The sequence below is a fragment of the Aulonocara stuartgranti genome (assembly GCF_965226115.1).
Source record: "Aulonocara stuartgranti genome assembly, chromosome: 11".
Lineage (NCBI taxonomy): Eukaryota > Metazoa > Chordata > Actinopteri > Cichliformes > Cichlidae > Aulonocara > Aulonocara stuartgranti.
This window is the reverse complement of record NC_138947.1, coordinates 1615407-1643043: the sequence shown is the minus strand read 5'-3', so window position 1 is coordinate 1643043 and position 27637 is coordinate 1615407. Positions and strand designations below refer to the sequence as shown.

At 45.6% G+C, this 27637-nt stretch overlaps 1 protein-coding gene and 1 long non-coding RNA gene across 4 annotated transcripts; both read right to left on the bottom strand.

The window, feature by feature from the left end:
* Positions 1-27: 27 nt before the first annotated feature.
* On the bottom strand, positions 28-5431 carry LOC309718165. 2 transcript variants are annotated; one of them, XR_014279896.1, is made up of 4 exons: positions 4954-5431; positions 4605-4864; positions 3479-3640; positions 28-1222 (listed from the first exon to the last, which is right to left on the bottom strand). It is a non-coding gene; the product is annotated as an uncharacterized lncRNA (long non-coding RNA). The 2 variants fall into 2 exon arrangements; XR_014279897.1 differs by lacking the exon at positions 28-1222 and having other exon boundaries at positions 3373-3640.
* A 4119-nt stretch (positions 5432-9550) lies between these two features.
* Positions 9551-27270, bottom strand: cmtm6 (CKLF-like MARVEL transmembrane domain containing 6). Of its 2 annotated transcripts, XM_082552744.1 has the most exons (6): positions 27152-27270; positions 26179-26341; positions 25286-25406; positions 16830-17006; positions 13148-13246; positions 9551-11987 (listed from the first exon to the last, which is right to left on the bottom strand). In XM_082552744.1, the coding sequence occupies exons 3-6, from the start codon at positions 25397-25399 to the stop codon at positions 11826-11828; spliced, it is 552 nt and encodes a 183-aa protein (XP_082408870.1). In that variant the 5' UTR covers positions 25400-25406; positions 26179-26341; positions 27152-27270; the 3' UTR covers positions 9551-11825. The 2 variants fall into 2 exon arrangements, with proteins under 2 accessions (XP_082408870.1, XP_082408869.1); XM_082552743.1 differs by lacking the exon at positions 26179-26341.
* Between the last annotated feature and the right edge of the window lie 367 nt (positions 27271-27637).

The window sequence follows — 27637 nt, the reverse complement described above, 5'->3', positions numbered from 1 at the left end:
TTGCATAAACAAAAACACAGTGAGGACTGAAATATGATCATCTTTATTTGGAAGAGAAGCATCCAGTCTGCTGAACTGGAAACAGTTAAAATCATCCACATAATAAACATCTGCTCCTAAATCCTCTCTCAGAAAAGCTTCGTACATCATGTAAAGCCAGACGTAGGCTGAAAGTGTTCATTCAGGTTTATTTGTTTAAAGATATCAGGAGTATTTTCTTAATGCAAAAATCGGCCTTATTCAAATTCATCTGAGAAGCAAACTCAAACTGACCTCCATCAACCACCACATGGTGAGTGAGCTGTGAAACCATGAAGCCAGACTGAGGTCATAAACAGTAAACATTGCTCATGTATTCATCCTCTCTGACTTTCTTCTGCAGTTTTAGTCTGTAAGTGTAATAAAGCTTTTCTCACAGCATCAAACCTTGAACACGTCTGCTGCATCAGGTCTCAGGTTTGTGTCTTCATTTGAATGTGAAGCAGAGTTTTGCATGCGATCACTGTGTTTGCATGGCTGCGTCACCGCCTCAGTGATATCTGAGTGAAGCTGTAACCATTATAATTCTGGAAAGGGCGGAAAAGCTCAACTGCTCACACACCAGCAGATATCTTTCATTCAAAATGTCATTTTAAACATATCCAACACATATATTTAGTAATAGTTCCTCACTGTTTGTTAAAACTGCAAATGTAACAGTTGGATTCAGCAGTTATTGTGAAAATGTAAACAACATGATCAGCAATGATGTGCAAATCAATGAAATGAAATCCAGCTGTGCTGGAGCAGAGATTTAATTTCATTTAAGATTTACTTTCCAATTAAATCTATGATTACTTCAAAAACAGTTGGAAAGCAGCACTTTAGGGTTCAATACCCACTAGGGCCAGGTGTTACCTTTCTGCCCTTCCTCTGTGGTGGTTAGCCTTTGGTGAAATCATTCAGGGGTTTGACAGGTTTTGGTCAGTCCTTCACAAACTGTCGATAGTACCCTACAAAGCCTAGAAAAGACTTGAGCTCACTGAGTGTCTGGGGTCATGGCCAGGTTCTGAGAGCTCTGAGCTTCTCGGGATCAGTCTCTACAACTTTGCTAGAAACAATGTGTCTCAAGTATCGCACTGAACTTTGGGAAAAGGAGCACTTTTGGGGAGAAAGGTTCAACCCATATTCTCCCACTTGCTGAATGACATGTAGAAGCCTGGTTTCACGTTCCTGCAAAGAACTAGAGAACACAATGATGTTGTAACCCAGTGAGTTTACACGACTCAGTAATGCAATACAACATTGTTATTGTTAATTGTGATTCCTCATTATTCTGTTAATCACTGAGTTGAGCTAAAGTAAATCAATAATAACAGATAAATAATATAAATATGAAATAAAACCCCAAAGAGTTTATTTAACACCCCTACTGGTTAGGAAGGAACAAGCCCCGCCTTCCCCGGCTCTGCACCGTCACATGTGCTCAGACACAGAAGCTGTGTCCCAAAACGTCGGCCGCATCCTTCGGAGGACCCGGCCTTCGCGGTCTACGTGGGCCGGGTCCTTCGAAGACCGAGAAGGCCGGAAGTGCGAGGCCGTGAAATGGGACGGTCTAGCCTTCAGATTAGCGTCAGCGCTGTGTGGGTGGAGTTTAATAAACTCGGCCGTCTGCTCCTTGCTATCTAAAATATAACAGGACACTGGAGTAAACTCTCGACTGTCTCACACTTCTGTTTAATCAGTTTTCTGTTTTAGATTAGATTAGATTAGATTAGATAGAACTTTATTAATCCCTCGGGTGGGTTCCTCTGGGAAATTCGATTTCCAAAAAAGCACAGCACCGACAGAAGTTACAGAGTTACAGAATATTATATATATATATATATATATATATATATATATATATATATATATATATATATATATATATATATATATATATATATAATACACACACACACACACACACACACACACATATATATATATATATATAAATACAGAGACAATATAAATAAAATATACGAAGGGGATAAATAGAATAAATAGGAATAAAAATAAAAATAAAAATAAAAATACAAGTGAATTGCACATTTCAAGTATTGAGTCTATTGCACAAAAAGTATTGCACAAAAGGTATTGCACAGTGAGGTGCAGAGGCACTACAGCTTAGTTGTTCCCTCCTTTGTCCTCCTGTTTCCCCTCCCTCTCCCCTCCAGAGAGGAGTTAAACAGTTTGATGGCGTGTGGGACAAAGGAGTTTTTAAGTCTGTTAGTTCTTGTCTTGGGGAGAAGCAACCTGTCACTGAACAGACTCTTCTGGTTGTTTATGGCCGTGTGCAGAGGATGCCCAGCATTGTTCATAATGTCCATCAGTTTCTTTAGTGTCCTTTTCTCTGCCACTGTCACCAGAGTGTCCAGCTTCATGCCGACCACAGAGCTAGCCCTCCTGATCAGTTTCTCCAGCCTGGATGAGTCCTTCTTTGCTGTGCTGCTCCCCCAGCACACCACAGCATAGAAAAGTACTCCAGCAACCACTGACTGGTAAAACATCCTCAGGAGCTTCCTGCAGATGTTAAAAGACCTCAGCCTCCTGAGGAAGTACAGTCGGCTTTGGGCTTTTTTATACAGGTGCTCTGTGTTGCATGACCAGTCCAGTTTGTTGTCCACCCACAGCCCGAGGTACTTGTACTTGTTGACCACCTCCACCTCCTCCCCCTCTATCTGAACCGGCAGTGGACCTTCTCTGGACCTCCCGAAGTCCACAACCAGTTCCTTAGTCTTTGAGGTGTTGAGTTGCAGGTGGTTTGTGTGACTCCATGCGACAAAGTTCCTCACCAGACTTCTGTACTCCTCTTCCTGATCATCCCAGATACACCCCATGATGGCTGTGTCATCTGCAAACTTCTGAATGTGGCATAATTCAGAGTTGTAGCAGAAGTCAGAGGTGTACAGGGTGAAGAGAAGAGGGGACAGCACAGTTCCCTGTGGTGCTCCTGTGCTGCTGACCACAGTGTCAGACGTGATGTCCTTCAGCCTGACGTACTGTGGTCTGTCGGTGAGGTAGTCGGAGATCCAAGCCACCAGGCAGGGGTCCACCTCCATCCTGTTCAGTTTTTCTTGAAGCATACAGGGCCGGATGGTATTAAAGGCACTGGAAAAGTCAAGAAACAGGATCCTGACCGTGCCTTTTCCCCCATCCAGGTGTGAGTGGGCTCTGTGTAGGAGGTACAGGATGGCATCCTCCACTCCGACACCCGCTGACGTTTATTCAGCTGTGTGAAAATCCCGGAGGAACCAACCCGATGGATTAATAAAGTTTTATTTAATCTAATAATCTAATAACTTTGATCTCAGCCAAACGAAATTTTAAAACTTAGTAGCAGCCGCTATTGTTGGAAACTGAAATTTGGCTGGGCCGCGCTATGAATTCTGGGATATGGTGGACCATGAAGGACACACAGAAACAGTTCATAACTTCAACTCATTCATGTCACCTAAAAGGTAAACCTGTTTCTCCATCACAGCTCTGATGATTCAGTAAGGACATCTGCTGGTTTCATCTTCATGTTTCCCTCTCACCACACATCCAACCGACATCATGACCAGCAGCTTTACAGCTGTGGCTCCAGCCAACATCAGATCGATCAGTTTCATGACTGAAAGAGCAAAAGGAGAGGGAGGGGAGAGGATGAAAGAAGAAGAGGCAGCTGTGCAGCAAAGACAGAATAACTCCAGCTTTGTGTCTTTTTCATTGTAGCGCGTAATATTACATAATATAATAATTTCTCTGAATACGAGACGATTCCGTTTTTTACGGGATGTTTCCCACTTCCCACTCTAATAATTAACCTTATGAACAAAATAAAGTTCAACATCAGTAACATAGCACCACCCAGCTGTATAGAAACTCCGTCATGCTAGCTACTACGCAGTACGAAAAAGTCAGCATAACGAAAATAAACTCCACCTAAACTTGGTTCATATCTGACCCAGAGAGACTGCAGGTCGTAACTTCTTACCTGAAGTTCAGTTCACCTGACACTCGGACCGGGGGCCGCCTCGGGTCTCTCCTCCCTCCTCCACCTGCTGCCTCCACCACTTGCTAATGTTACTGAATCTGTGGAAGCTCCGCGATGCCACCACACGAAGTAACGAGTAACGAGCCTATCTAAATCCCAGTAACGAGTAACGCGTTCCTGATTTTGGCATAATAACTAGTTACCGTGCTCGTTACCACAATAATAACGTAGTTACTGTAACGTTACTTAATAACGCGTTAGTCCCAACACTGTTAATGAGTCGCAGCAATGCAAAGAAACACTGAATCATTTTAACCAACATCAAAGCTGTCACAGAAATAAGAATATATCCATGTGTTTGAATAAAAACAGACTGGGTGTTTTCTCACAGCTGAAACTAAAGCAAGAAGCAAAAGGAAGCTGAAACGGTGCCTCCAAACACACTGACAGACCTTTGTGGGCTTGATTTAAGACTCCCTGATTGCAGACGGATCAATAACAGGCTGCACTTGTGTTAGACTCAATTTTAACCACCTAAACTTTTAACATCATGCAGCTGTTTGACGGAGAAGAAAATCTGAGAGAAACTGATCACACCAACCTGCCTCTGCCTCCACCTGCAGGCTGTGCGGCTCAGAGACAGTCTCCATGTTGGTCTTCAGAGCACAGGTGTAGCTCCCAGAGTCCTCTGCAGTCAGGATGAGAAGGAGGGAGGGGCCAGTGTCTGAGAGGGCGTGGCCATCTTTGAACCACGTGACCTCCAGTTGGTGGAAAGTGCAGACTGACAGAGCAGTGTGACGGTTTCACCTCTGCTCAACTTTTTATCATCACTGGAGCTGATTATTCTCATTTTAGACGAATCTAAAATCAAAGTGATCATTAGTTTTAATAAACAGTCGTTAATATTAAAGATTAATATTTGTGTCAGAACCAGGACATTTTTCTCTCACCATCAACTCTGACAGTCACTCCTGTCTGGTTAGTAAAACGTCCTTCAGGATGATCAGCTTCCATCCTGAAGCGAAAGCTTGCGTTGTCTCCCTGCTGAACATCTCTGATCTGTAAAGTTTGTCTTCTTGTCTCCCAGATATTGATAACGAGGATCGATGTTTGCTGAGTCACTGTCACACACAGACGGAGTGTTAGTGTAGCAGTACCGGTGGTTCTGACACCAGAGGACTCTGACGATCTTTGGTGGAACTTCTGTTTGATTCACTTTGAAAGACTTCAGAGGTGTGAAGGTGCAGCGGAGGGTGGCAGTGGATCCTCTGACATCACAGGTAGACCTGAGAGGATAGATCACAGTTTGACCCACAGCACCTAAAGAAGAGCAAACACAGAGCTGAGATCCGAACACAGTGACTCAGTTCACAGACAGAAAATACAGACTGCTGTGTGTGAAGCTCTAAAACAAAGTTTCCGAAACGTAAAGAAGTCGGGCTGCCAGGAAGAAAGGTTTGACGTGAAAACACAAGCAGCTACAATAAGACACATAAAAATGTTAAACACGTCTTACCTGCCAGCAGGAACAGGAGCCCACAGACTGTTTTTGTCCCAAACTGCCATCCTTACGTTTTAATGAGCCGACTGAATGACGACTTCTTTAAACGTGTGGTCAGCAGTGCTGATGAAGACACTGACTGACACACTGGGTTTGATTTCTTTGCGATCAGCTCTGAACCTCATTTTCTTTTACCTCTTAATAGAAAACATTGAAATTTCCTATTTGTCGCAACATTTCATCAAAATGACCAAACAGTGGAAAAATGCTGCTGATGTGCCTCTCACCTCCCCCTCTCCAATCTGCTGTTTTTCACTGTAAACATCAGATTTAATGCTTCTGTTGAGCTCTGGTGAGAAACCACGCTGAACATCAGCATCACAGTATAACAGTCTGTGAAAGGATCTGTGGTACCCTGGATGTTTGACCTGCTTTCTGATCTTTCATTGGACAAAGCTTGAAAAGTGCATGTTTGTTATCATGTGTGATGTGCTCTTATTTTTAACCTACATGTGATACGTGGACCATCCTCGACTCTTTCCATCATCAGACTGTGAACGCTGATGATGCTTTCCTGGGAATGTCTGCTGGATCCTCAGCTCGCCCTGTTAGCTGAAACACCGGGTTGTGACATGTGGGAGTCAGGATGTGATTGCTGTCAGTTTGTTGCCAACAGGCTGCAATCATTCTTCTAATTTCGTCACTCCGGCTTTTGCCATGTTTGATTTATGCAACAGGTTTTTTTTGTTGCACATATTTCTTTCTTTTCTACGTCAACGTCACGCGATTCAATTCAGCTTTATTTACATAGCGCAAAATCACAACAAATGTTGCCTCGAGGCGCTCATATTGTAAGGTGAAGACCCTGCATTAACAAAGACAACAGAGAAAACACAAATGTTTCCTCTGAGCTGCGCGCATGCAAAACCTGCTGACGCAGTCTCCGCGCACAAACAATCCAACCTTCATTCAAATTGAAATCAATACGTAACAATTCATTTGAGGAGTGACGGTGGTGAGAGAGAGCGAGGTTTTAGATGTGAGAGATTTGTGACGTTTAGCGTGTTTGGAGTGTGTAGTTAATGTGTTGTTTTGTGGATAGTTTTAGTTTGTGTGTCAGAACAATGAGGCGGCTGCTGAATGTCGCAGTTCTGCCAAAAAGCCACCAAAGGCAGATTAAAGTGTAAACGCAGGTGGAAGCAGGAGCAGTGCTACACCTGCTGCTGTCAGGCCTGCAGGGATCAGGCTGTGATTTTCTCCTTTGTAGTGGACACAAATAATTTGCGTGACTCATATTTGATGCAGAACACCTGATTGTTCTGTAAATAGTTTGAAATGGTTATAAAAACTGCCTCGGCTGCATTTTTAGGTAAACAGCTGCAACTTTGTTGTTTGCAAAACTCTTTTTTGAAGAATTAACTAGTAACTATAATTAATTACTTTTTCAAAATAACTTGCCCAACATTGGTAATTAAATAGTGTATTTTGCAGACAAAGAGTTCCAGGACTGTCTCCCAGACCACAGCAGGAGCTTCACACAGACTCGTTATACAAGTCAGAGCATGAAAAAATATTGTTTTCAAAATTGGGGTTTAAGTAATTTTCACTTCCAATTTGGTGTTAATATACTGCACAGGTCATGGACAAGATGTTTGCACTTTTCACTGTAAGTGGGCTAATGCACTTAATTAGAGCTACAGCGGAACCCCGATTTGTTCCCGAGGGTCGAAGCACCCATCGCGTGTTCTGAGTGAGGCGATGCTGAACGATAGGCTGTAGGCTAATTGCTAACTAGAACAACAATAAATCGTTCAAGTGGAACAGCGAAACGCAAGTACGGAAGCCAAGGGGTTGTCACGTGATTCAGAAGACATTGTGGGCATTGGAGGCTCAGCCAATCAGAGCCAGCGGATTTCGTTACGCGGGCATTTTGCCGTAACACGGGCAGAAATATCGCCGTTCAGCGCATTCATAACTTGAATTTTTCATGAAACGGGGTATTCGTAAGTTCCAGTGTATTCTAACAGAAATACTTTAACAGAAGAATTAAACTGAACACGTCTGATGTTACTCACAGTGGTCCAAGGCACCGCTCAGGGTGTTTGTGTGTTTGCGCAGACACATGAAAAATTACAGGCAACATCGCATACGATCCCCACTGCTTTAGCAACAGTGGGAAGGAAAAACTCCCTTTTAACAGGAAGAAACCTCCGGCAGAACCATGGTCAGGGAGGGGCGGGGCCATCTGCTGTGATTGGTTGGGGTGAGAGAAGGAAGACAGGATAAAGACATGCTGTGGAAGAGAGACAGAGATTCAGTGAGGACTAGGTGTTACAGTCCCTGATAATGCTTGTTTAGATGGAGAGACTCTTGAGGGACGGCTGTTATGAGGAAAGCCCAGAAACTTTGCCAGCAGCACGCATCGTTGTGTGCCTCAACTGCCGGTCTTTTACCCAGGCTAATCTGCCATTTTCCTTTCTTGGCTAGGTTTAGGGATTAGAGATCTGATCTAGATTATCATTTTAAATTTGGGACACATCATCAGCAGTGGACCTTGGATTCATCGGGTGTTTCGGCCATTATCACTAGAATCCCTCATCCAAGGAGGCCCTGCCAGGGTTGGTCAGGCCCTGGAGTGTCAGTGGTTTATGTTAACTTATTATTTCTCTCCTTCTTTCTTCTGTTTAGTTTCCTACAGTTTATTTTCTATCTATTATTATTACAAATAATACTCACCTGTTTAGCATTTATGGAGCCTCACTTCTTCAAAGGGATAGAAAAGGTGATCGAGAGAAGTAAGACAAAAGGGACAAGATAGGAGAGAGCAGAGAGGAGAGCTGGAAGGGGGGCGCCCGATCTGGCTTCCCACACCTCCCCGCCGGATCCGGCTGTATGCTCTTCCTCCCCACTGCCTCCCAGATAAGGGAAGAAGAGCGGAGAATTTCTTTTCTCTCGTGGTTAGCTGACCGAGTGATGTCAGCCCTTTTTAACCATAGCCAGTGACTGGTCCTCTCAGCAGTGTTAGCTAGCTCTCTTATAGCCTGCCGTTGCGCCTGTCCTCTGATCCCAGTCTCTAAGCAGCTTTGCTGTTGTACTGGCAACAAAGCCCCTGCACCCCACCTCCACCGGGTGCACCTTGATCTTCCAGCCTCTGCGAATGGTACTCATGGCCGTTGGTCAATGGTCTTTGATCAGTGGGTTTTGGTCAGTGGTTGTTGATCAATGGTCATGAGAATTTGCATAATTATGATTAAGGACCTGACCTCCCAGCCCATTGTTCCTTCAGTGGGCTGGTTTCAGTCATTATGCAAATGAACTGTTTATAAGATTGAGACCTGCAGTCAGCTGAGACTGAAGACGTCACCTGATGATGACGAAACGTTTCTCCCACAAAACGCTACGTCCAGATGAACAGAATCAACTTCTGGAGATTTACTTACCTGGATGATTGAGATGCATCAAGACGTTATGTCTTCTAACGATACTGCCTAAGGGAAGCATGTGTAATGTAAATTTCTCTACTTACTGATGATGTCAGCCTTTATTGATTTCATTGTCATCTGCATATACACACATGATCACACAGCCACAGTACTTCTTTTTTCTTTCATTAATGTAGTTTTACTATGCATGTTGCACTTTGATGTTTAATGGAAACAAAGTCTCCTGATTCTGACACGAATCGTTAATATTAGCAAGCGTTCAGTAAAACTAATGAAGACTGAGAATAATCCGCTCCAGTGGTGATAAAAAGTTCGTCATAGGTGAAACCGTCACACTGCTCTGTGCTTCAGCCTTCCACCAACTGAAGTCACAGGCTCACAGATGGCCACGCCCTCTCTGAAGCTCCTCCCTCATTGCGAGGAATATATTTATTAGGACATAAGTTTGATGTATTTTAATGAAGAGTTCCTCAGAGACCCTCCTGAAGCTGTGGGTGCTTTGACACCATTTCTGTTTCAACATGAGGTCAGATTTTTCTAGAACTCACCTTCAGTCCAAAGTTTTTCATGTTTGTGGGTGAAAACAGAAACCGAACACGTGTATTTATTGAAAATCTCTTTATCACCTGACAGAAAGAAACTGCAGCAATTTATTACAGACAGTGAAATCCTAACCGTACGTTCACACACAGGCTGACAAACATCAGAGAAACTTATATACAAAACAAACGGGCTCTGTCTCGAAGATCAACTTTACTTGGTCCCAAATAGAAATGATTTCAGATTTCTGGATTGTTCGACACACACGGAAGTGTCCAGTGTACTGTGATTACTAACAAATGTCCTCGTCATCACAGAGTGTTTTTCATTTTTACAAACGTAGAAAAGTTTGTATAAAAACCTGTTCTTTATTAGTCTGCTGCTTCATGTGCTCTCAAATGTTTCTGAATTTCAAACTTCTCACTGATTTCATTTTCATGGTTAATGTGACTTTTTATTTCCTGAGACTTTGGAGAAATGGACACAATTTAAAAAACAAAACAAAAAAAGAAAAAAATATGAGACCTCAGAAATAAAGAAAAAAAAAACACTTTTTATAATTAAACGTTTAAAAATATTACATTTGTAGTAAAAAAAACAAAAACAGATGGCGTTTGCCTTTAAACTGCAGTCCGCTTCATTTTCTGGGCATAAAATTTAGAGTTTGATGTGACTTTAGTGAAGTTTGAGTGTGTGTGTGTGGGTGTGTGTGGGGGGACGGATTACTGAACCACGGACACATTTACAACGACAGAGGTGCCCGACAGTACTGGAGAGAAAACCCATCAGCGAGTGACAGACAGGAGGAAAAACTTGCAGGAACAGGAAGAAAAGGAGAATCCCTGCTCACTCAAAGAGCTCCATTCCTCTTACATTTCAATTTTAGATCATTTGTAGGCACGCAGTATCCTTTTCAAGTTCTCTAATGTTACTCTTTTTAACGATGCTGCGGAGGCTTCCCCTCCACGGCGCCCTCACACACCTGCAGCTACGTCAGCTTCAGCCGCCAACAGCAGAGAGCAAAGACGGAAGAAAACCTCAAACAAACACTTTGATATTCACCCTTTCATTGTTACATTTTAACACATTCACACGTCAGCGATTAGAATCACCAAGAGTCACTAAGAGTCCTCTCCCTTATCTGATGAGCTTGAGCCCAAAATCAAGGCCATAATTAGTGATAACAGTTAATAAAAGCATTAAAAGAGATCATCAAAAGCTCTGAGCTGATTTTGCTAAATTACCCCCGATATTCATATTTGTCCACACGGCATCAAAGATATCAAACACAGACAGGAAGTAAAAAAGTATGTTTAAAAAAAAGGCACAATTTCACTTTTAAAATGTCAAGAGTGACACAAAACATTATAAGACCTGAAAGCTAATGCTCTGTAATGTCCAGCAGGGGGCGACGACTCTGGTAGGAAAACAAAGGCTGTCGCTCGTTTCATGTGAAAGCGTTCAAAAAAAAAAACAAACAAAAAAAAAACAAAAAACAGAAGCGTGCATCACCAACCAACAGGTGATGTCACAGCAGCTAGGTCCATCTTTTAGATACAGGCTATGGATAAACCTGACTGGTCCACAGGGAGAATTTAAGGAGGACTAAGGCACGTTTGGCAAAGGACCGCATTTCCACAGTGTCCAGATAAAAAACATGAAATGAACTTTAACTCGTCTGCATCAACTAAATGAGCGTTTATGAAACAGCCCCTGGATGGTTGACGAGCAGACGTCTCCCCCTGCTGGACACTCCGAGTCATTTCAACACAAGTAAGGCTGATGAATAATCAACTTTAGCACGCTCTCAGTCTCGACCTGAGCATCGTGAGGCGTTCAGGGACACAGACGGTACTTCAACAATCAGGAATATTTTCCTTGGTGTGCAACATTTCATTCAAATTAAAAGTAAGGAGAATATATTTTAATATCAGGATTCTGCTGGAGAGACTCGGACCAATCGGAGATGCCGACGCCTTCGAAAACACTTCTGTGATTTTCCTTCTCGTCCATCTGATTATTTCTATGACAACAGGACGATAAAGCAAAGCGTTTATCACAAACTGCGTAAAAATAAATCCTACAATCTAAACTACAGCAGAAGATTTAGTGGTTTGATGGTTTTAGTGTCTCTCGTTTTCGGCGCTCTGCACAGCGACAGGGTGATGATTTCTGAACAGAGCGCCCTCAGCGCTGGGAAAAGAACTACAAACTGGATTTAAAAAGAAAAAAAACATGGACGTGAGGTCAGCATTGGAAGCTCCACCCCTTCACTATCATGTTAGAGGAATATTGGGAAAAGTAATGAGCGACCTCACGCGTATGAGCAGAAAGACGCTTAAACTGTCTCGTTGGCTTTGAGTCTTTCCTCCTCTGCCGGCGTCTGGATGCCGTTAGTGTGCTCCTGCTTCTTGTCTTTGTTTAGGAAGGGAAGCCCCTTGCTCTTCACCATCAGGCCGAAGTCGATGGAAAACGCCACAGTCGCCAAGAACCCAAAGACCTGGACGACAGAGAAGAAGAAGAGCGCTGCTGTAGGTGACCTGATAACACACTAGGGCTGCCACGATTAGTCGACTATCAAAATCGTCGACGACTGATTTAATAGTCGACGCGTCGTTTGAAGCTTTGTAAGATCCCAAAAGACGCAGGAATAAGTAGCAGGATTTAAGAGTGTAATAACGGACTGAAACAGAAGATGGCAGCACTGCATGTACAAGGATGCCAGCTGCCGTTAAACGCCGAAGAAGAAGAAGCAGCTGTGTCCCAGAATTCATAGCGCGGCCCAGCTCAGTTTGCAACAATGGCGGCAGCTAGTTAGTTTTAATGTTACTCTTATTATTCTTTCTGGGTCACAAAATAAACGTTTAACATATTTTCATGGAGAATGTAGCTGTGTAAACCTCAAATATCTGCTCAGTTTATCAGGACACCACATATTTTCAAAAGCGCTCCGACGTTTTCGGAGACGTCTGTTACCCACTAGCTCGATAGCTAGCCGGGGGCTAGGCTAACTAGAGCCGTGAGAACACCGGACTCCCGGCAAATCGTTTTCAAACCCACCACCGTCTTTCGCTACTCAGGTTAAATATATATGAGTCACTTAGATAACTTAAAATGTTATTGTTTGGCTTTTTTTAGTATTTTATTTGTTCCTGAGTAAATCGGTTTGGCTGAGATTAAAGTTATAGTTTTTACACAGCTGAATAAACGTCAAGCAGACAGCTGATTATCAGAAGTGTGAGATGCTGGAGAATATACTCCGGTGTCCTGTTATATTTTAGATAGCAAGGAGTTTATTAAACTTCACCGAAACAATCTGCAAATTTCATTAAAATTTAATAAACTATCATCTTGTCTTTATCTTCAGTTAGCACAGACCTTAAACACTTAAAGCTGTAAGCTAATGATAGTTATATAAGAGCAGATGCTGCTGGTGCAATAAGCTGTACCTGTACGTCCAATGGATGATGATCTGATTAGTCGACTAATCGCAAAAATAATCGGTGACTAGTCGACTATCAAAATAATCCTTTGTGGCAGCCCTATAACACACACTGTCAGCCAGGAAGGAAAGGAAAGGAGGAGATATAGAAGAAAAGGAAAAGGAAGATTCAGGAGGTAGGAAAGGAGGGTAGTGCGAGTCCGAGGACGTTTTCTCACCACAGCAACGGTTGCCTGAACCAAAGAGCCGCGGTCTGCGGCGAAGACGCAGGAGGAGATGAAGAGCAGCACAGCGATGACCCCGGTGTAAATCATGTCCTGTAAAAGAGAAGAAGAAGAAGGTGAGACGAGCGCCTCCGACAGTCTCCGAGTTGCCGCCCTCAATCTGACCGGATCAACAAAACAATAAAAGTGGACTTTTCTCAAACTGGAGGCGCTGCAGCGTGACGTAAAACAGCCACACGCTTCATTTTGAGCCTTGAGTCTGGATTTTTTTCAGCATGCTGAACCCTCGACTCACCGTTCACGGCCTCACTGTACTTAATAATAAAGCTCTGTTTGTAATACTTCACATGTGACAGATTTTCATGGAGACAATCCTGCTGAACATCCACACGTTGGTTTAAGTCCAAGTTCATATTCAGAGCTACAATCCAACAAGTCTCGGTGTGTTAAAATGTTTTGCTGCTTTGATCCATCAGTTCTATGATGTTATCTTTGTGCCACTATTCTGAGCGCATGAAACAAAGTTTGCAGGTGCAAGTGTTGCATTTTGAAGAGAAATTTATTTTGAGTGACGAAAAGCTGAATTTGAGTGAACAAACTTCATTGCTGCGTGCAAAAAATGTATTTCAGTGTTTGCTGTTATCCACACACACACACACACACACACACACCCTCTCGCTCAGTTTTTGCACTTGCTCGCGCTCTCAACGTTTATGCCCGTGCGCGCTCAACTCTTTCTCTACACCGTTATATTTGTGCCAGAAAACCAGCCAATCACAGACTTGGATGCAAAAATATCTGATTGGCTGTTCTGGTCTCCAATCAGCTCGAAATGACAAAATGCAATATCCCAGAATGCATTTCATCCAAAACTCAAAGGAGGCAGTGGCGGAGGAACACAGAGTGGCAGAGTTTGAAATATTACTCTTTCTGGGTCACAAAATAAACTTTTAAGATATTTTCATGCGAGAATGTTTCTGTGTAAACTTCAAATATCTGCTCGATTCATCAAGATGTCACATATTTGCATAAGTGCAAAAACTGAGCGAGAGGAGCTGCTGTTGTGTGTGTGTGTGGAGATAATAGCAAACACTGAAATACATTTTTTGCACGCAGCAATGAAGTTTGTTCACTCAAAATAAATTTCTCCTCAAAATACAACACTTGCACCTGAAAACTCTGTTTACGTGCGCTCAGAGTAGTGGCACAAAGATAAGTTCTAACACTCCGGAATCTGACTGGAGGCTACAAGTGCAGTTCAGTCTGCAGACTGTAGGTGGCAGCATCACACAGTTATATGACAGCTGCTTTTACTGGTTTTCAGCCACAGTGTGTGTGTGTGTGTGTGTGTGTGTGTGTGTGTGTGTGTGTGTGTGTGTGTGTGTGTGTGTACGTACTCTGGGACGTCTTTAAAGTCGTAGCTGCGATAAAACCAAGTTCTGACTTCAGACTTTGTGTGACTTGTTGCGGGTGTGAGGCGTGTCTGCAGACACGGTGCGGTGCACGCTTTGAGTTTGGGGCCGTATCTCGTTTTAATTCATCGTTTAGCGGGAACGAATAAGTCCATCATTCTGAGGCTAACGAGGCTCGACCGCTCGTACTCGTATTTAAACGCACCACAGCTGGCGGGCACTCGCTGTGGCACCGAAGTGAAAGGTGATGTTCACAAACGTTCCCGATCACTGAGATCCAAACTCGTCAAACACACAGTAGATGCGTCTGTGGAGCGACCGTGACAATCTTACATTACCTCGTTCTCACGTTGTCACAGTCGTTGGCGTCCACGCTGCCTGACAGCAGGGCGACGCCATCAGCCTTTAGGCCCGAGTGCTAAACAGGAAGCCGCCGCTGATGGCGAGGCGGTGGCTAAAATGCTTCAGCCTCTGCGCTTCTCTCATATCGACGGTTTTTTCAGCTCCTCTGTTCTTTTGTTCAGCTTCATTTAAACTACAAAGACCACACAGAGCAAACAGACACACTCGGACCGCCATTACAGTTCTTCCTGATTGGCTGCCCCTCCTAAGCAGCAGGAATAAAACAGATGGGAACGGGTCACCTCTGAAACCTGACTGTGGAAGCGTGGGCTTCAAATGCCTCTCACCACGCTTCCCTGTGACAGCGTGCTCTTATTGTGAAAGTTCAGCTGCTGCTGTTCCTGTCTGGTGTTTCTTTGCGGGCAGACTCGTCATGTTGAGGTTTCTCTTTAATGGCTACGATGAGGAAGAACTCTGTGGCTCGTCAGCCGTCTGAGCAGACACTGGTGTTAGTGAGCACCGCGCTGCGGTCGGTGTCCTCTTCCTGTTTCCACACACCACGGTGGAGCTGAGGCCTCCGGTGGAAAGACAGCGCCGCTGAAGATCAGTGCAGCGGAAAGGTTCGGCCTTCAGCTTCCGGCTTCCTGTCCACGCTCACTTTTCCTCTGAAAAGCAGAGGAAGCAGCGTCTCTGGCAGAGTTAAGGCTGACACCAAAACAATGAAGCTGCGCCGCCATTTCTCAAAGGTCGGCCTTTAAACGGCTGCAGATACCAGCCGTGAACTCACGCCAACTTTACTGGATCAAACTCTTGATGCTCTGACCCCTCCCCCTCTTCGCATCCAATCCCACGCTTTCCTGGTTCAAAGTTCAGAGCAGGTTTTTTTCCATGTGGACGTGAAAATGAAGGAACGCTTTAATTACTTTAATCTGAAGTTATTTATGAGCATCTTTATTTAGGTGGCTCATTTCCACGTGAATGATTTAACAGGGAGGTTTCGTTTGACTGGCCAACTTTAAATCTCATCTCTATGAAAAACAAATAAGGTGGGGGCGGCCTGGTTTGTGCTCAGCCAATCAGAGAGGCAGAGGGCGAGGGCTCGATTGAAGCTGGAACCCTCATTAGCTTTGAGAACAGCTGTCGAACTCGCAGCTCCACATGCAAACATTTCCACCCTGCTGAGTCTGAATTTGCAAAAAGAAAACAGTCCGCTTCTCGTTTTCGAGTTTCACTGCACCCACGCTGTAAGATGAAAGACTGCGAGCTGGAAGTGTCATCAGGGAGAGACTAAAATAAACCGTCTGTTTTCATTCTGGTGCGAGACGACAGCGAAGCTCGCAGGAGGAGAGCCGGGACAAACGCCACCGCCACGCATCCTCCTCAGACTGATTTTACTCGAGTACTCACACGAGTACCCGACTCCCTCAGAGTTACTCTGACATCGCAGACAGAAAGCACGCTGCGCTGTCCGTGCTCTGATGCTGCAGCTCAGCGAACCAATGCAAAGACAGTTTTTATAGTCAAGGTTAAAATAGTAAAAAGTTCCTCATCTGTCCAGAAATTCAAAACGATGCAAAATTAAATGTGTAAACTGAAGTCAAAGGACTGGATTATGAATAACACGGACCACGAGCATCATGTGTTGCCGGGTTAATGCCAGCTCAGCACTCTCTGGACAGCTCATGAACGAGTGCTGGGCCGACTCGGGTTACTTTGAACATGTATGTAGCGACCTGCTCCTCTAACGACTGCCGGTCGGGTCGTTATTGTAGTTTGGAGTGAGCTTGAACAAAGACTGTGCTCTGAAAGAGGAAGTGACTCTAAATAAAGCCAGACATGAACTCTGTTCAGGTCACTGAGCTTCTGAATCTTTCTCACGCGAGCGGAGAAGAGCGACTGAAACACGATCTCCAGGTTCTTACCACAGTGGGCCAGGCCCCGATGTGAATCTTTTCATGCAGCTTAGTAGAAAGGAGGACGAGCAGCAGCAGGGTGAAGAGGAAGGCCGTGCAGCTGACGAACTCAAAGAAGTAGAGAGGAGAGCAGGTGAAGCAGCTGTCCACCGTCTCCTCCAGGATGAAGGCAATGAAGGACAGCACCTGAGGGAGAAACAGGAAGTCAGCACAGGTGAGCACAGAATAGAAACACAAGTCAGGGTGGCTCCTGGGACCACTCCTGTTGGCTTCATACATCAAACGGTCGGCGTGTTAGAGCGACATGTTCTCCTAAAGCAGAGCCCGACCTGTGAACACTACTGTGAATCTGTCACGGCCTGTGAAACCACGGCCGCCCACTTACTCAGGACGGCGCTATGCAGAGATGGACCTGCAGGTTCACCAAGTTAAACCTGAGTCTTACAATAAAACGTGCAGTTTCAGTGGACCGGCCCACTCAGGACCACAGTGGGCTGCAGTTTGACATGATAACAATAATGATTATTCTCATATTTTGTCAGACATTTCGATGATTATGAAGAAATAATTGCATAAAATGTTATTTTGTTTCACTTTTCCCGCTGAAAGCTTCTTCAGCAGCTCACTTATTCACCAGGCGCCAAAAACGCTCCGCGTGTTTGATTTGTTTTATTCTGCACGTCTGCTCCCGGCATCGAACGCTGCAACTACGACACACGGGGAGAAACTGACCTGATAGTCACCACTTCCTCCTCCTGTATGAAACAGACCTCCAGCCTCTGTCAGCTGCTGCCCCGTGTATTCGTCCTCTTGTCTGAGACGACGGCAGCTTATTTGTTGAAATGTGACGTCTCTTTCCAGTCTGAGCGGCTGCTGGCAGTTTCAGGCCGGCGTGACAACACAAAGGCGCCGGCTCTGCTGCATTTCATTAGAAGTTGTGGTCGAACCGCTCCGACCGCTCAGCTCTGTGTGGGCGGCAACAACAGCGATTGCTCCACACCAGCAGCCATCGCAGGGACGCCCTGAGCACATCTGAACCACCACAGCGGCGAGACCACGAGACCGTCACCCAGCAGGAGTCGATAGGAGCGCTTCACCCCTCAGACCCCCCCGGGTTTGGGGACCTGAAAGAGCAGGCAGTGCGAGCCTGGGGAGGGGGTGATGTTTGGACTACAAACATGGAGGAGTTTGTGGTTGAGCTCTTCCAGGCCCCAAACACTCGACTTTGTTTTTATAAAGAAATACTCGTGTTGTGAATGTAAACAGACCTTTAAATGACTCAGAGAGCAGCGCAGTGCAGGAGGAGCTTCCTGTAACCGCTGAAGGAGCAAGTCAGGACCACACCAACTCTCTGACCACTTATCAGGACAGAAACCTTAAGAAATGACACTAGTGTGCTCTGATTGGTCCAGATGTAAGTACACGATGTGTCGAATGCACTCTCGAGAAAGTCCAAGCCTGCCAGATTTCCTCCGTCTGAAACGTTCGAGGGGCGTGTCAGAGCTGCACACCTCCTTTCTGCAGGTGACGCCGTCCCGTCGGCTTCTTCACACCACGACCTCCGGGTTCGTAGGCGAGTGCGGAGCAGCTGGGACGAGACGGCAGCTTCAGGCCTGAGGCTCTCTGCAGAGCCCTCCCTCTGAGCTCACGGTGGTTGGAAGGTGGGACATGAGATGACTGAGAGCACGTCTACGTTCCAACGCTCACCCGTGGTCATGAGGTAGTTCGTAAAAGAATAAAATCACGAGTAAAGCTGCAAAATGAGCATAAAGACAGAGCTGAGAGTAGAGTCGACGCTCGTCCAGACCCAGGAGATCGTCACGCCGACAGATAAGCACCAGGATCCAGAGTCGGGATCATCAGGAACCAGGCGGAACAAACCAGCGTCTGTGCACGTGTGCAGGGATACTTTCCTCTCGCTGTCGCGTGTTTGTCCTCGTGGTTAAACCGAACGCCAGCCTCTGTCTCCGTTACAGCGGCGAGTTTAACTGGAGGAATATTCCATGTTAAAGTGAGCCTCAGCTTATAAAAAGGCTTTGTGCTTTTCTTCAGACAGACGAACCCAGAACCACAGAGCTAGCAGCAGACCGCCTGACGTCAGCGAGAGCGGCGCCGATACTTTTATCCTTCAGTCAGCAACACACACATGACTCATTCTCCTTCAGTAATCTGATTACATGTTCTGTACCACCAGAACACTTTTAGGGACGCATATTTCTTGGTTCTAGGAGCAGAAAACGTGAAACGTGAGAGAATCTGAGTGACTTTTGAGTGTTTCTGTAAATACTGCCACTGTGTTTGTGCCCGTCACCAACATCCTGCACGTGCTGAGTGATCTGCTCTCACTTCCCTCACTACGTGGAACTATACGAACATAAATATGCAAAGATTGAATTCCAGCATCGCTGTCATCAGTCAGGCTGCCGCCACCGTGCTGTTAACATTAATCTCCAAGTCAAATCAGAAAGGCAGCGAGTGGGAGCAGCGTGGAAATCAAAAACCTTCTCGTGCACCTCTGCTGTGTTTATGTCTGTAGAAGACCGTGTGTCCGTCACCGGCGCTGGATCTCCTCCACGTGTCCAAGCTGGTTTACTTTAGGGAACACAAAGAGGCGACTCTGCAGAACAGGGCGGGCGAAAACGCTCTCGCCCTGGGGCGGTAATGTGGAACTCCACGCTGACAGCTTCGTCTCACTGTCGATGTACAAGCTCAAAAACAAATCTGAGGTCTTAGGGTTGGAAACTCGCATGAAATTGAGGTCACCTGGAACAGAAAGTCGAAGTTTGCTCTGATTCGAGGCCTCTGTGTGCATCACTGAATGTGATGCACACAGAGGCCTTTTGTCCCACAAAGATCCTGAAATATGACAAACTGCTCAGGTCACCTTGATGGTCCCTCCTGTTACGCTTTAACGGGTTCAAAGGTGAAGCAGCGTTCAGTGTCTTTGCTCGTTTCAATCAGAGCTTTACGCTCCACTAAGCTTCACTACAAAGAGCCCAGCTCCTCTCAGTGTCTCAGACGTGTTTTGTTCTTTATGCTCCTCTTTCATCAACGCTTTAAACAGCTGCAGTAACTGCATCGACACCCGGCTGCGCCTCTGCGGTCGCTCGTGTGAAAAACAGCAGCTCTTCTTGTCCTTTCATCTTGCTGTAAAAGCAGACGTCTGATGGCGTTGCAGTAATGAAAACACTGAACGTTACAAACGCGTCACTCATGAAACGCTGGGTTTTAGAAACCTACACAGGCCAGCGTGCACACCCTGAGATCACCCCGAGAGACTTCCTGTTCAGCACGGACAGGTGAGACGTGACCCGGCGCGAATCAGCTGACTGGGGTTAAACTCACCACAGGAAGTCACAGTGGGAATCCCGCACGAGTCTACAGTGAAGCTGCTGTTAAAAACTCACCGGGACTTCCTGTCTGTTTCACAATAAACTTATTTAGCACTGAGACAGTGGACAGCTTTTATTGTGAAAGCACCTGGAGAGGCAGGGATTGGAGCTGGACAACAGCAAACGCGCTGCTTTAACCTTCAGACGACCAGGAGGTGCATGTGTGTGTTTGTTAGCGATTCTCAACTTTCAGAGATTTTTATATTTTTCTAACATGATTAAAACAAAGACAATAAGCAGCAACATGACGAGGATCTAAACGACTTATAGGATTTATGCCCAAAACGGATTAATGTCAGAGACTGTTCCAATCTCTCACAGCTGAGTCCACAGTCCTCCGCCACTGCAGTCCTCCGCCTGCAGTGGTCTACATCCACCCAAACACTCAGCTGTTGTAACTACACCTCTGTGGATGAACAGGCTGGAGGCAGACGGCACATGCATGTGGTGACTGGGGTTAAGTGTAACGCAATGCTACATACTGGTTTTCAAACCTGCAGTTATGAGGGGCAGCCAATCAGAAGTTTAGATGGACAGAGGCTGAGTATGGACATAAACATGGATTATTTTGAGCTGTGACTCATGCAAAGCTGCTCTGGTGGAGCCCACGTGGAAAAACATTAACCTGGGCCTCCTTCAGTCTGTGGCTTTCAGTTTATTTTGCAGGAAGGTTTCACAAAGATCTGACCGCACATCCTCTTTCTGCCCAGCACCCACCCGCGCCAGCTCCCTCCAGACTCCCGGGGCCGGATGCAGGCGTCGTCCTCCCACCGAACACCTCACTGAGCTGTTGCAACAGCAGCTCTGAGATCTGCTAACGACAGCCAAACTGACCGCTCCGCAATACTTTCACTTCCCGTTCTGCAGCTTCCTGAAGAGCTGCTGGATGAGGAAGATCCAGTCACAGAGAGGTCACACACAAACACAGCGACTGGTTCCCTCGCACCACGGAGCACGGCTAACCAACCCATCCCGCTCCTCACCGTCCGGCTGCTAATGCGCATTCATCTGTCCTGAAAACAGTCCCCAACAAACGAACCTCCACTTCCTGTTTTGCTGTTAAATTCTGTGTCTAAAGTTTGTGATGTAGAAGCCGCCGAGCCCGGAGCCACAGACTGGATGTGAGTGTGGAGTCACACTTCAGCTAAGACAGAACCTCCACATTAAAAGCACCAAAGCGACCTCATCCCCGTCTCCTGTAACCAGGAAGTCACAGACTGGTTTGGTCATCATTGCACCTGCACACGTGTGGTACATGCAGCGGCCTGCAGACACCACGGCATGTTCCTCGACTGGCTGCTGGAGGTCAGAGGTCAGATGCAGAGAGAGCGCTGCACCAGAGTGAGTGGTCCTGAACAGATCGCAGACGTGTCTCCAAACATTCGCTAACTGCTCTCAGTGAAACTGTCGGTAACTTTTGCCATATCGCTGCACAAAAGCAACAGATATACATTTCTCCCTAGCAACCAGTGGTTGCCATGCAGCTCTGAGAGCAATAAAAGCGTCCTCACTCCGGTGCACACAGGTCAGGACATACACATGAATGTGTTTACCACCTGTGTGAGTACGACGCCAGATGGAATAGTCTCCGCCCCCTGCTGATGGGAGAAAATGGACAGAAACATGAGTGTGCATTTGTTTTGCTGTGTTTGAATATCTGCTTGATTCACTGACGCAGCGACACTTTTAAAAAGTCAGCTTAAAAGCAGCTGACGCAGATTTCGCTTCTTGTTTTTGGAACCGTGGTGTGACACTCACAGATGTCAGCACGTTTCACGCCGGGAGTGTTTCCGCGCAGTCGTTCGGTGCGTGGCGGTAACACGGTTTATCTAAGAGCGCCTGACTTCAGCAGCAGGTTTTGTGTTGCTGTCGGCTGAGACTAGTGCTGGGTCATATCATACTGTTCACGATAACACTGGTGTAATGTTGGGCAACGATAAGAAAATGAAACATGGCGATAGAATATGGGTAAAACGCGCATGTGCAGTGCCTTTGTTTACATACGCACATGGCGGCGACGCAGAACCAGAAGAGCGAAAGCGGATCGTTGAATGAAACCATGAACCAGAACTGGTTTGTAAAAACGCTGCAGCTTCACTGGTGGAACTGGTTTAGCTTTCGTCCGTCAGATACACAACAAAGCACTATTTTTGGTAGAGCATGCTAGCGGGCCGTCGTTATTACTGTGTTGTTTGGAAAATACGGCGCACTTAAAATCAATCCTTTGATTTGTCTGAAAGTCGACAGAGCCCCTTATAATCCCGTGTGCCTTATGTATGAACTCTGGTTGTGTTTACTGACCTCGAAACGATTTTATGTGCACGGCGCTCGAACATCTGTCAGATGTTTCAGTACGACTTTGCTGAGCTACGAAGCCGCACCGCTTGATGGATTGTCGGAGCGTTACGGCTGTCGTAGGCGGAGCCTCGCGGAGTGATACGTACTGTGCTTCAACATAATGTTACCGTATTGTGTGTGTATAACCTCTTTTTAAGGTTTGTGGATATTATACATGGTTATGCTGAGGATGTGTCGGCCAGTTTCCACTGGAAATGCCTTTTGGTTAAACTGTCAGCGAGGAGTTTGCATTTGCACTGTTACATGTTTATATAACTTTAATGCAGATAAAAAACAGCTGCTTGTTTCAGTGGAAATACATTGATGTTTTTTGCACTAATAAAGCTGTGGAGTTGTAAAGTATTTTGTCTCGCATCAATTATATCGTCAGTTATATCGTTATTGCAAATTTCCAAATGTACATCGTGATAAATATTTCGGTCGCATCGCCCTGCTCTAGCTCAGACGACTCTTCGTCTGTAAAGAGCGCACAGCCCAACTGTTAAAGAGGCGGCACCACCGGGGTTTGCAGATCCAGCTTCATGTCCCACAGTGTTGTTGTGGTAATATCACCGCTGTGTACATAATTTCATACATGTACACAGGCGCACGCGTAACTCTGCTCTGCAAATGTTTGGTTTCTGAAGTACTTCGTACCAAATAGACGAGCAAATAATCAGCAACTCTTGTTGTTGTCTGTTAGTCTGCTCGTCTCCCAGGACGGTGGGGGTGCTGCCGTCCACCTCCGGCTGCTGGAATACGTGTGACTGAAGAGATGTCAAAAACCACCACAACATGAACTGGATCAGAGGGGGAAACACGGGACAGGATGTGCTTGGGCGAGTTAGTTAGCAGCAACTGAACTTTCACAATAAGAGCGAGGGGATCCCTCGTGAAACAAGACTACGCTGATGACAGATCCTTCCTTTGGAGTTATTAAACGAGCAGGTCAGCGCTTCGTGAGGTCAAACTAAGACACATCAGCTCTGTTCAGGCCTCCGTTAAACATCTGGTTCCAGCTGCAAACCCCGTTTTAAACAGATCTGCAGGAGAGTGGAGCAGCTTCCTGTCTGATTACTGGCAGTGGACTGTCAACGCGCCACAAACTGCGGAGGCATTTCCTGTGCTGAGCAGCCTGAAGGGAGGCCGTGTGAGGAGCGTGCTGCACATCCTAAACAAACTGAGGTGAAAGCACAAGTGCACCTGGTTTAATCCTGAAAGGTGCGCAGAGTTGTTTTGGTCTCGGTCCAGGAGGATTTGTCCACAGCGATGATATTATTGTTGGTTACCTTCATCACTCCTCGCCTATTTTAGCATGTTTGCCTGCCAGGACATTACAGCATCACCTCACCTGCATGGATCCAGCTCAGCTGTACAAATGCTCAGAGTTACAAGTCTTTTTTAAAAGCAGCAAACAAGTCATCATCATCATCATCGTTACAGACCGATGATGAGTGCAGACTGTTCTGGATTCCTGTCACCATTTCTCACACTCAGTGTTTCCTGTCAGTCAGCTGATGGTCGTAAGCCTGCAGAGACTCGCAGAGGATCGACTCTGCAGCCGGTTGCTTTCGGTTTTTGGGGGGTTTCCACAGTAACAACCCTGAAATGAGCTGAAACTAGAACAGATCCTGTCAGCTACACAGCTGGGCTTGGCCACCAAGACATCACTCGTCGCTTCAGGTTGTTTTATACGGTCCAGCCTGCAGATGGTCAGTGGTCACTTTTCTCTGAGCTGTACTGTTATGATCTGCAGAGCCGAGGCCCCGCGGGCACGCCTCAGGCACGCCTCGGGCCCCGTGTGTTTGCATGTGCGTTTCTTCACTGCTACTCCTTCTGTAGCTCTGACATGTAAAGAGCTGAACTCTGTTTCACCAACACTGAGCTGCAGGAGAACCTGAGTGTTTGACTCTGACTGAGGATCACTGCACATGTGCATAATTCATGGAAGTCACAGCGCAGCAGCCGCTGCATTGTTTTCCTGCACAGTGGACGGTTACAGAAACATCAGACCCACAGCAGAGAGTCAGAGGTGAGGGAGCAGAGACAAAGAGTCTTTTAAGACATCTGAGGCAAAGTTTCAGCAACATGTCAAACACAGTTTCAGCACCTAAATAATGAATCTTTCCTCTCTGAAGCATCAGAAACCTGCTCTTCTGTCACAGCTTTCAGACTGAGCTACTGTTTGCCACACCGGACAGAAAACTGAGCACCTCTGCACAGGAAGGGCCCGGCGTCTTCCTGCAGGGGCGCGATCCTCGCTGTTAAAGGAAGTTTAAAGAGCGCGTGCAGGTCGGGCCAGAGCCTGAGAGCGATACAAATATCTGAAACTTACTCTGAAGGACGATTTAATCATTTACCAACATTAATGTTTAAATAATCCCAATCTCGATAATTCTTATTCCAACTAAATATCATTGATTTCAAATAAAAACAACTTTTAATTATTTAACTTTAAATCTGAGGAAGGTTGTGATTTTTTTTTTTTAACTGAATATTTTACTTGAACAGTTTTAATTGAAGGTCTGCAGACGTGCAGCACACAGAGGACACTGATGATGGCAGTGTCAGCTCACAGAGCAGCTCACGTTTAAGTTTCAGCCAATGAGCTGAGACGATGAGGAAACCCTGAAGGTTTCACACAGTTTGTGTGTTTGCAGGTGTGAATGAATGCTAAACGAAAGCATCTCATTGGCTAATGAAGAGTCACATGAGTCTGAGCATCTTTGAACTCACCACTTCAACGACTTTTAGGATAAAGCGGTTTCTGTCCAGGTGGGCCGAAGGGATCAGGCAGAAGCTGTTTCCGGGGTTTGGGGTCGTGGTGGGAGTATAAACTGGTTCAGCCATGATGGAGCTGAGAGAGAGAACAGAGACGCGTCAGATCACGAACACCACACACTCATGGTTTCTGCTCTAAAAGGGACAAAAAGCTGCAGTGCTAATATTTCAGAGCCATAAATGTCACTCGAATCTCACACCAGAGGCCGGCAGCACGAGGCGGGACCTGCGGCTTAGAGGAAACTTCAGGCTTACCTGGACCGTCAGGTAAACCTGAAAGGATAACCGCAAAGATACATCACCATGGCAACATATGCTGCTGCCCCAACCTGCTTCATTCAGCGGAGTCGGTAAGTTCCAGCTCAGCAGGTTTCATAGAGAAATTCCTTCAGCACAAAAACTGCTAAAGAATCCAGACGTGGCACTTTTAAACACACTTCAAGTCAGGCCTGCTCAGCATCAGTTACCATGGTGATGGTGAAAAGAGGACTGAAAACCGTGGCTTTAAGCTCGCTAACCCGTTAACCTCGCTTCGGATTTGCAGGCCTCGGATCTGCCAGCTCTCAGGACAGCAGCGTTATTAAAGCTCCTCCCACCATCAGACTTCATCTCTGCAGCAGCCTCAAAGTTCACAAAGGAGGAGAACCGGAAACCACATCAACACACAGTCCCAGGGGTCAGGGGTCAAAGCTCACGTCACTGAATCCTGGTTTACGTCACATTCAACGGGAGACGAAGTCATTTTATAATATCTCAAATGCTTGCCCACTTCCACAGGAACCACGTGACCACCTTTAAAATCCCACCAACAACAAATAATAGTGATAATAATACCCAGCTGCACCTACACAGCAGGTGGGATTACAGGCTTTTAAAACGCTGAATGAACGTGAAGTTAAAGCTGCTGAGCAGAAAACTAAAGCAGTGATTTGGATTTAAGGACAGATGTGATGTATTCATGTCCAACGATGGGAAATCCCTGTTTCAGAGCAGCCGGAACACGAAGTCCACCTTAAAAACAAACAGTGAAAGAAAAAAGCTCAGATCTAAATATGGCGTCAGGCTCGTTTGTCTTCATAAACAGCAACAAGGTCGACATGACGTCACGCAGTACAAATGAAGTGAAAAGCGCTGAAAGGTCGCTGAATGTATTTCTGCACGCGTCCGTCTGCACTTCAGCCTCCGCGGAGCTTCTCCGTGGAGCTTCTCCGTGGAGCTTCTCCGCGGAGCTGCGAGGACATTTCAGATCAATTTCTCATTTTCACAGTAGTGAAAGCGAAAGTGATCGGGGCAGGTGAGCACAGCTCAGGTGTGATAAGAGCAGTTTATGAAGCCATTAGTCGGCCATGTTTGAACCACAACACTGAACTGCAATGAGAAATGCTGATAATGAGCGAGTTTGTGATTACAGACAGCTACAGGTCCAGTCAGAGTGTCCCGACAAACGGAACACACGGCACGCCCCTACTCTGCAGATTATTCGGTGATAAACCAACTTTTTAAGCCTACACGGCCCGCGATCAAATACACGATAAAGACGAAGAGGCTGCTGCCGAAATGAAGAGCGGCTCGGTCACTAAATATCTGAAGATTCTGCGATGATTTTAATTCAGCGCTTTTCTCCAGAAACGACCCTGGAAAATAAAATTGACCTAATTCTGAAAGAAGTCTGGCGTACGTCGCACTTCCAGTGAAACGGACGCGCAGTGGGCTTCGTATTGACTTTTGATGGTGGCCTGAAATCTGCGTAACGTAACCACTAAAACAGGAAGTGAGGATAAAGTTTGAAGTGGATAAAAACGCGAATGTTCAGAAACTCACCGTTCAGTTTTCTGCCGCTAAGGACGAAGATAAAGTTTCCAGCTGTAAAGTTCAGACTCAACTCGAAGCCGTCTTCCTCTCTAATATTACTCAGACTTCCGCATTCTGCCCTGCCGTGCCTAACACACCGGGAAGATTTTCAAAATAAAGGTGCTCAACACTAGTAACAAGGAAAGAGTTTCAAACAACCAAAATAAGACAGAAAGGCGTGAAAAGGTGACACAATACGTGAAAAGAAACAAAAATGAAATGAATCTTTAAAAAAGGTGACAATAAAAGGAAATAAAGTAAAATCAGAGAAAAGTAACAAAATGAAACACAAAGTGATCAAAACCAGAGAGTGACAAAAATTCAGAAAAAGGAAATAAAGTTAAAAAAGAGGAAAAATTGAAACAAAATAAGATGTCAAGTATAAATAAATAAGGTGATAACAAGACAATATTAAGACATGAAGAGGCAAAAATAAGAAAAAAAGACTAAGACAGT

Excerpts from the sequence above, each read along its gene's own strand:
- cmtm6 (XM_082552744.1), bottom strand. The coding sequence starts at position 25,399 with ATGGCTGAACCAGTTTATACTCCCACCACGACCCCAAACCCCGGAAAC. Across the intron at positions 17,007-25,285 it reads TCCTAAAAGTCGTTGAAGTG|GTGCTGTCCTTCATTGCCTT; the intron begins GTGAGTTCAAAG and ends TTTCTCCCTCAG. Across the intron at positions 11,988-13,147 it reads TTCAGGCAACCGTTGCTGTG|GTCTTTGGGTTCTTGGCGAC; the intron begins GTGAGAAAACGT and ends TCTGTCGTCCAG.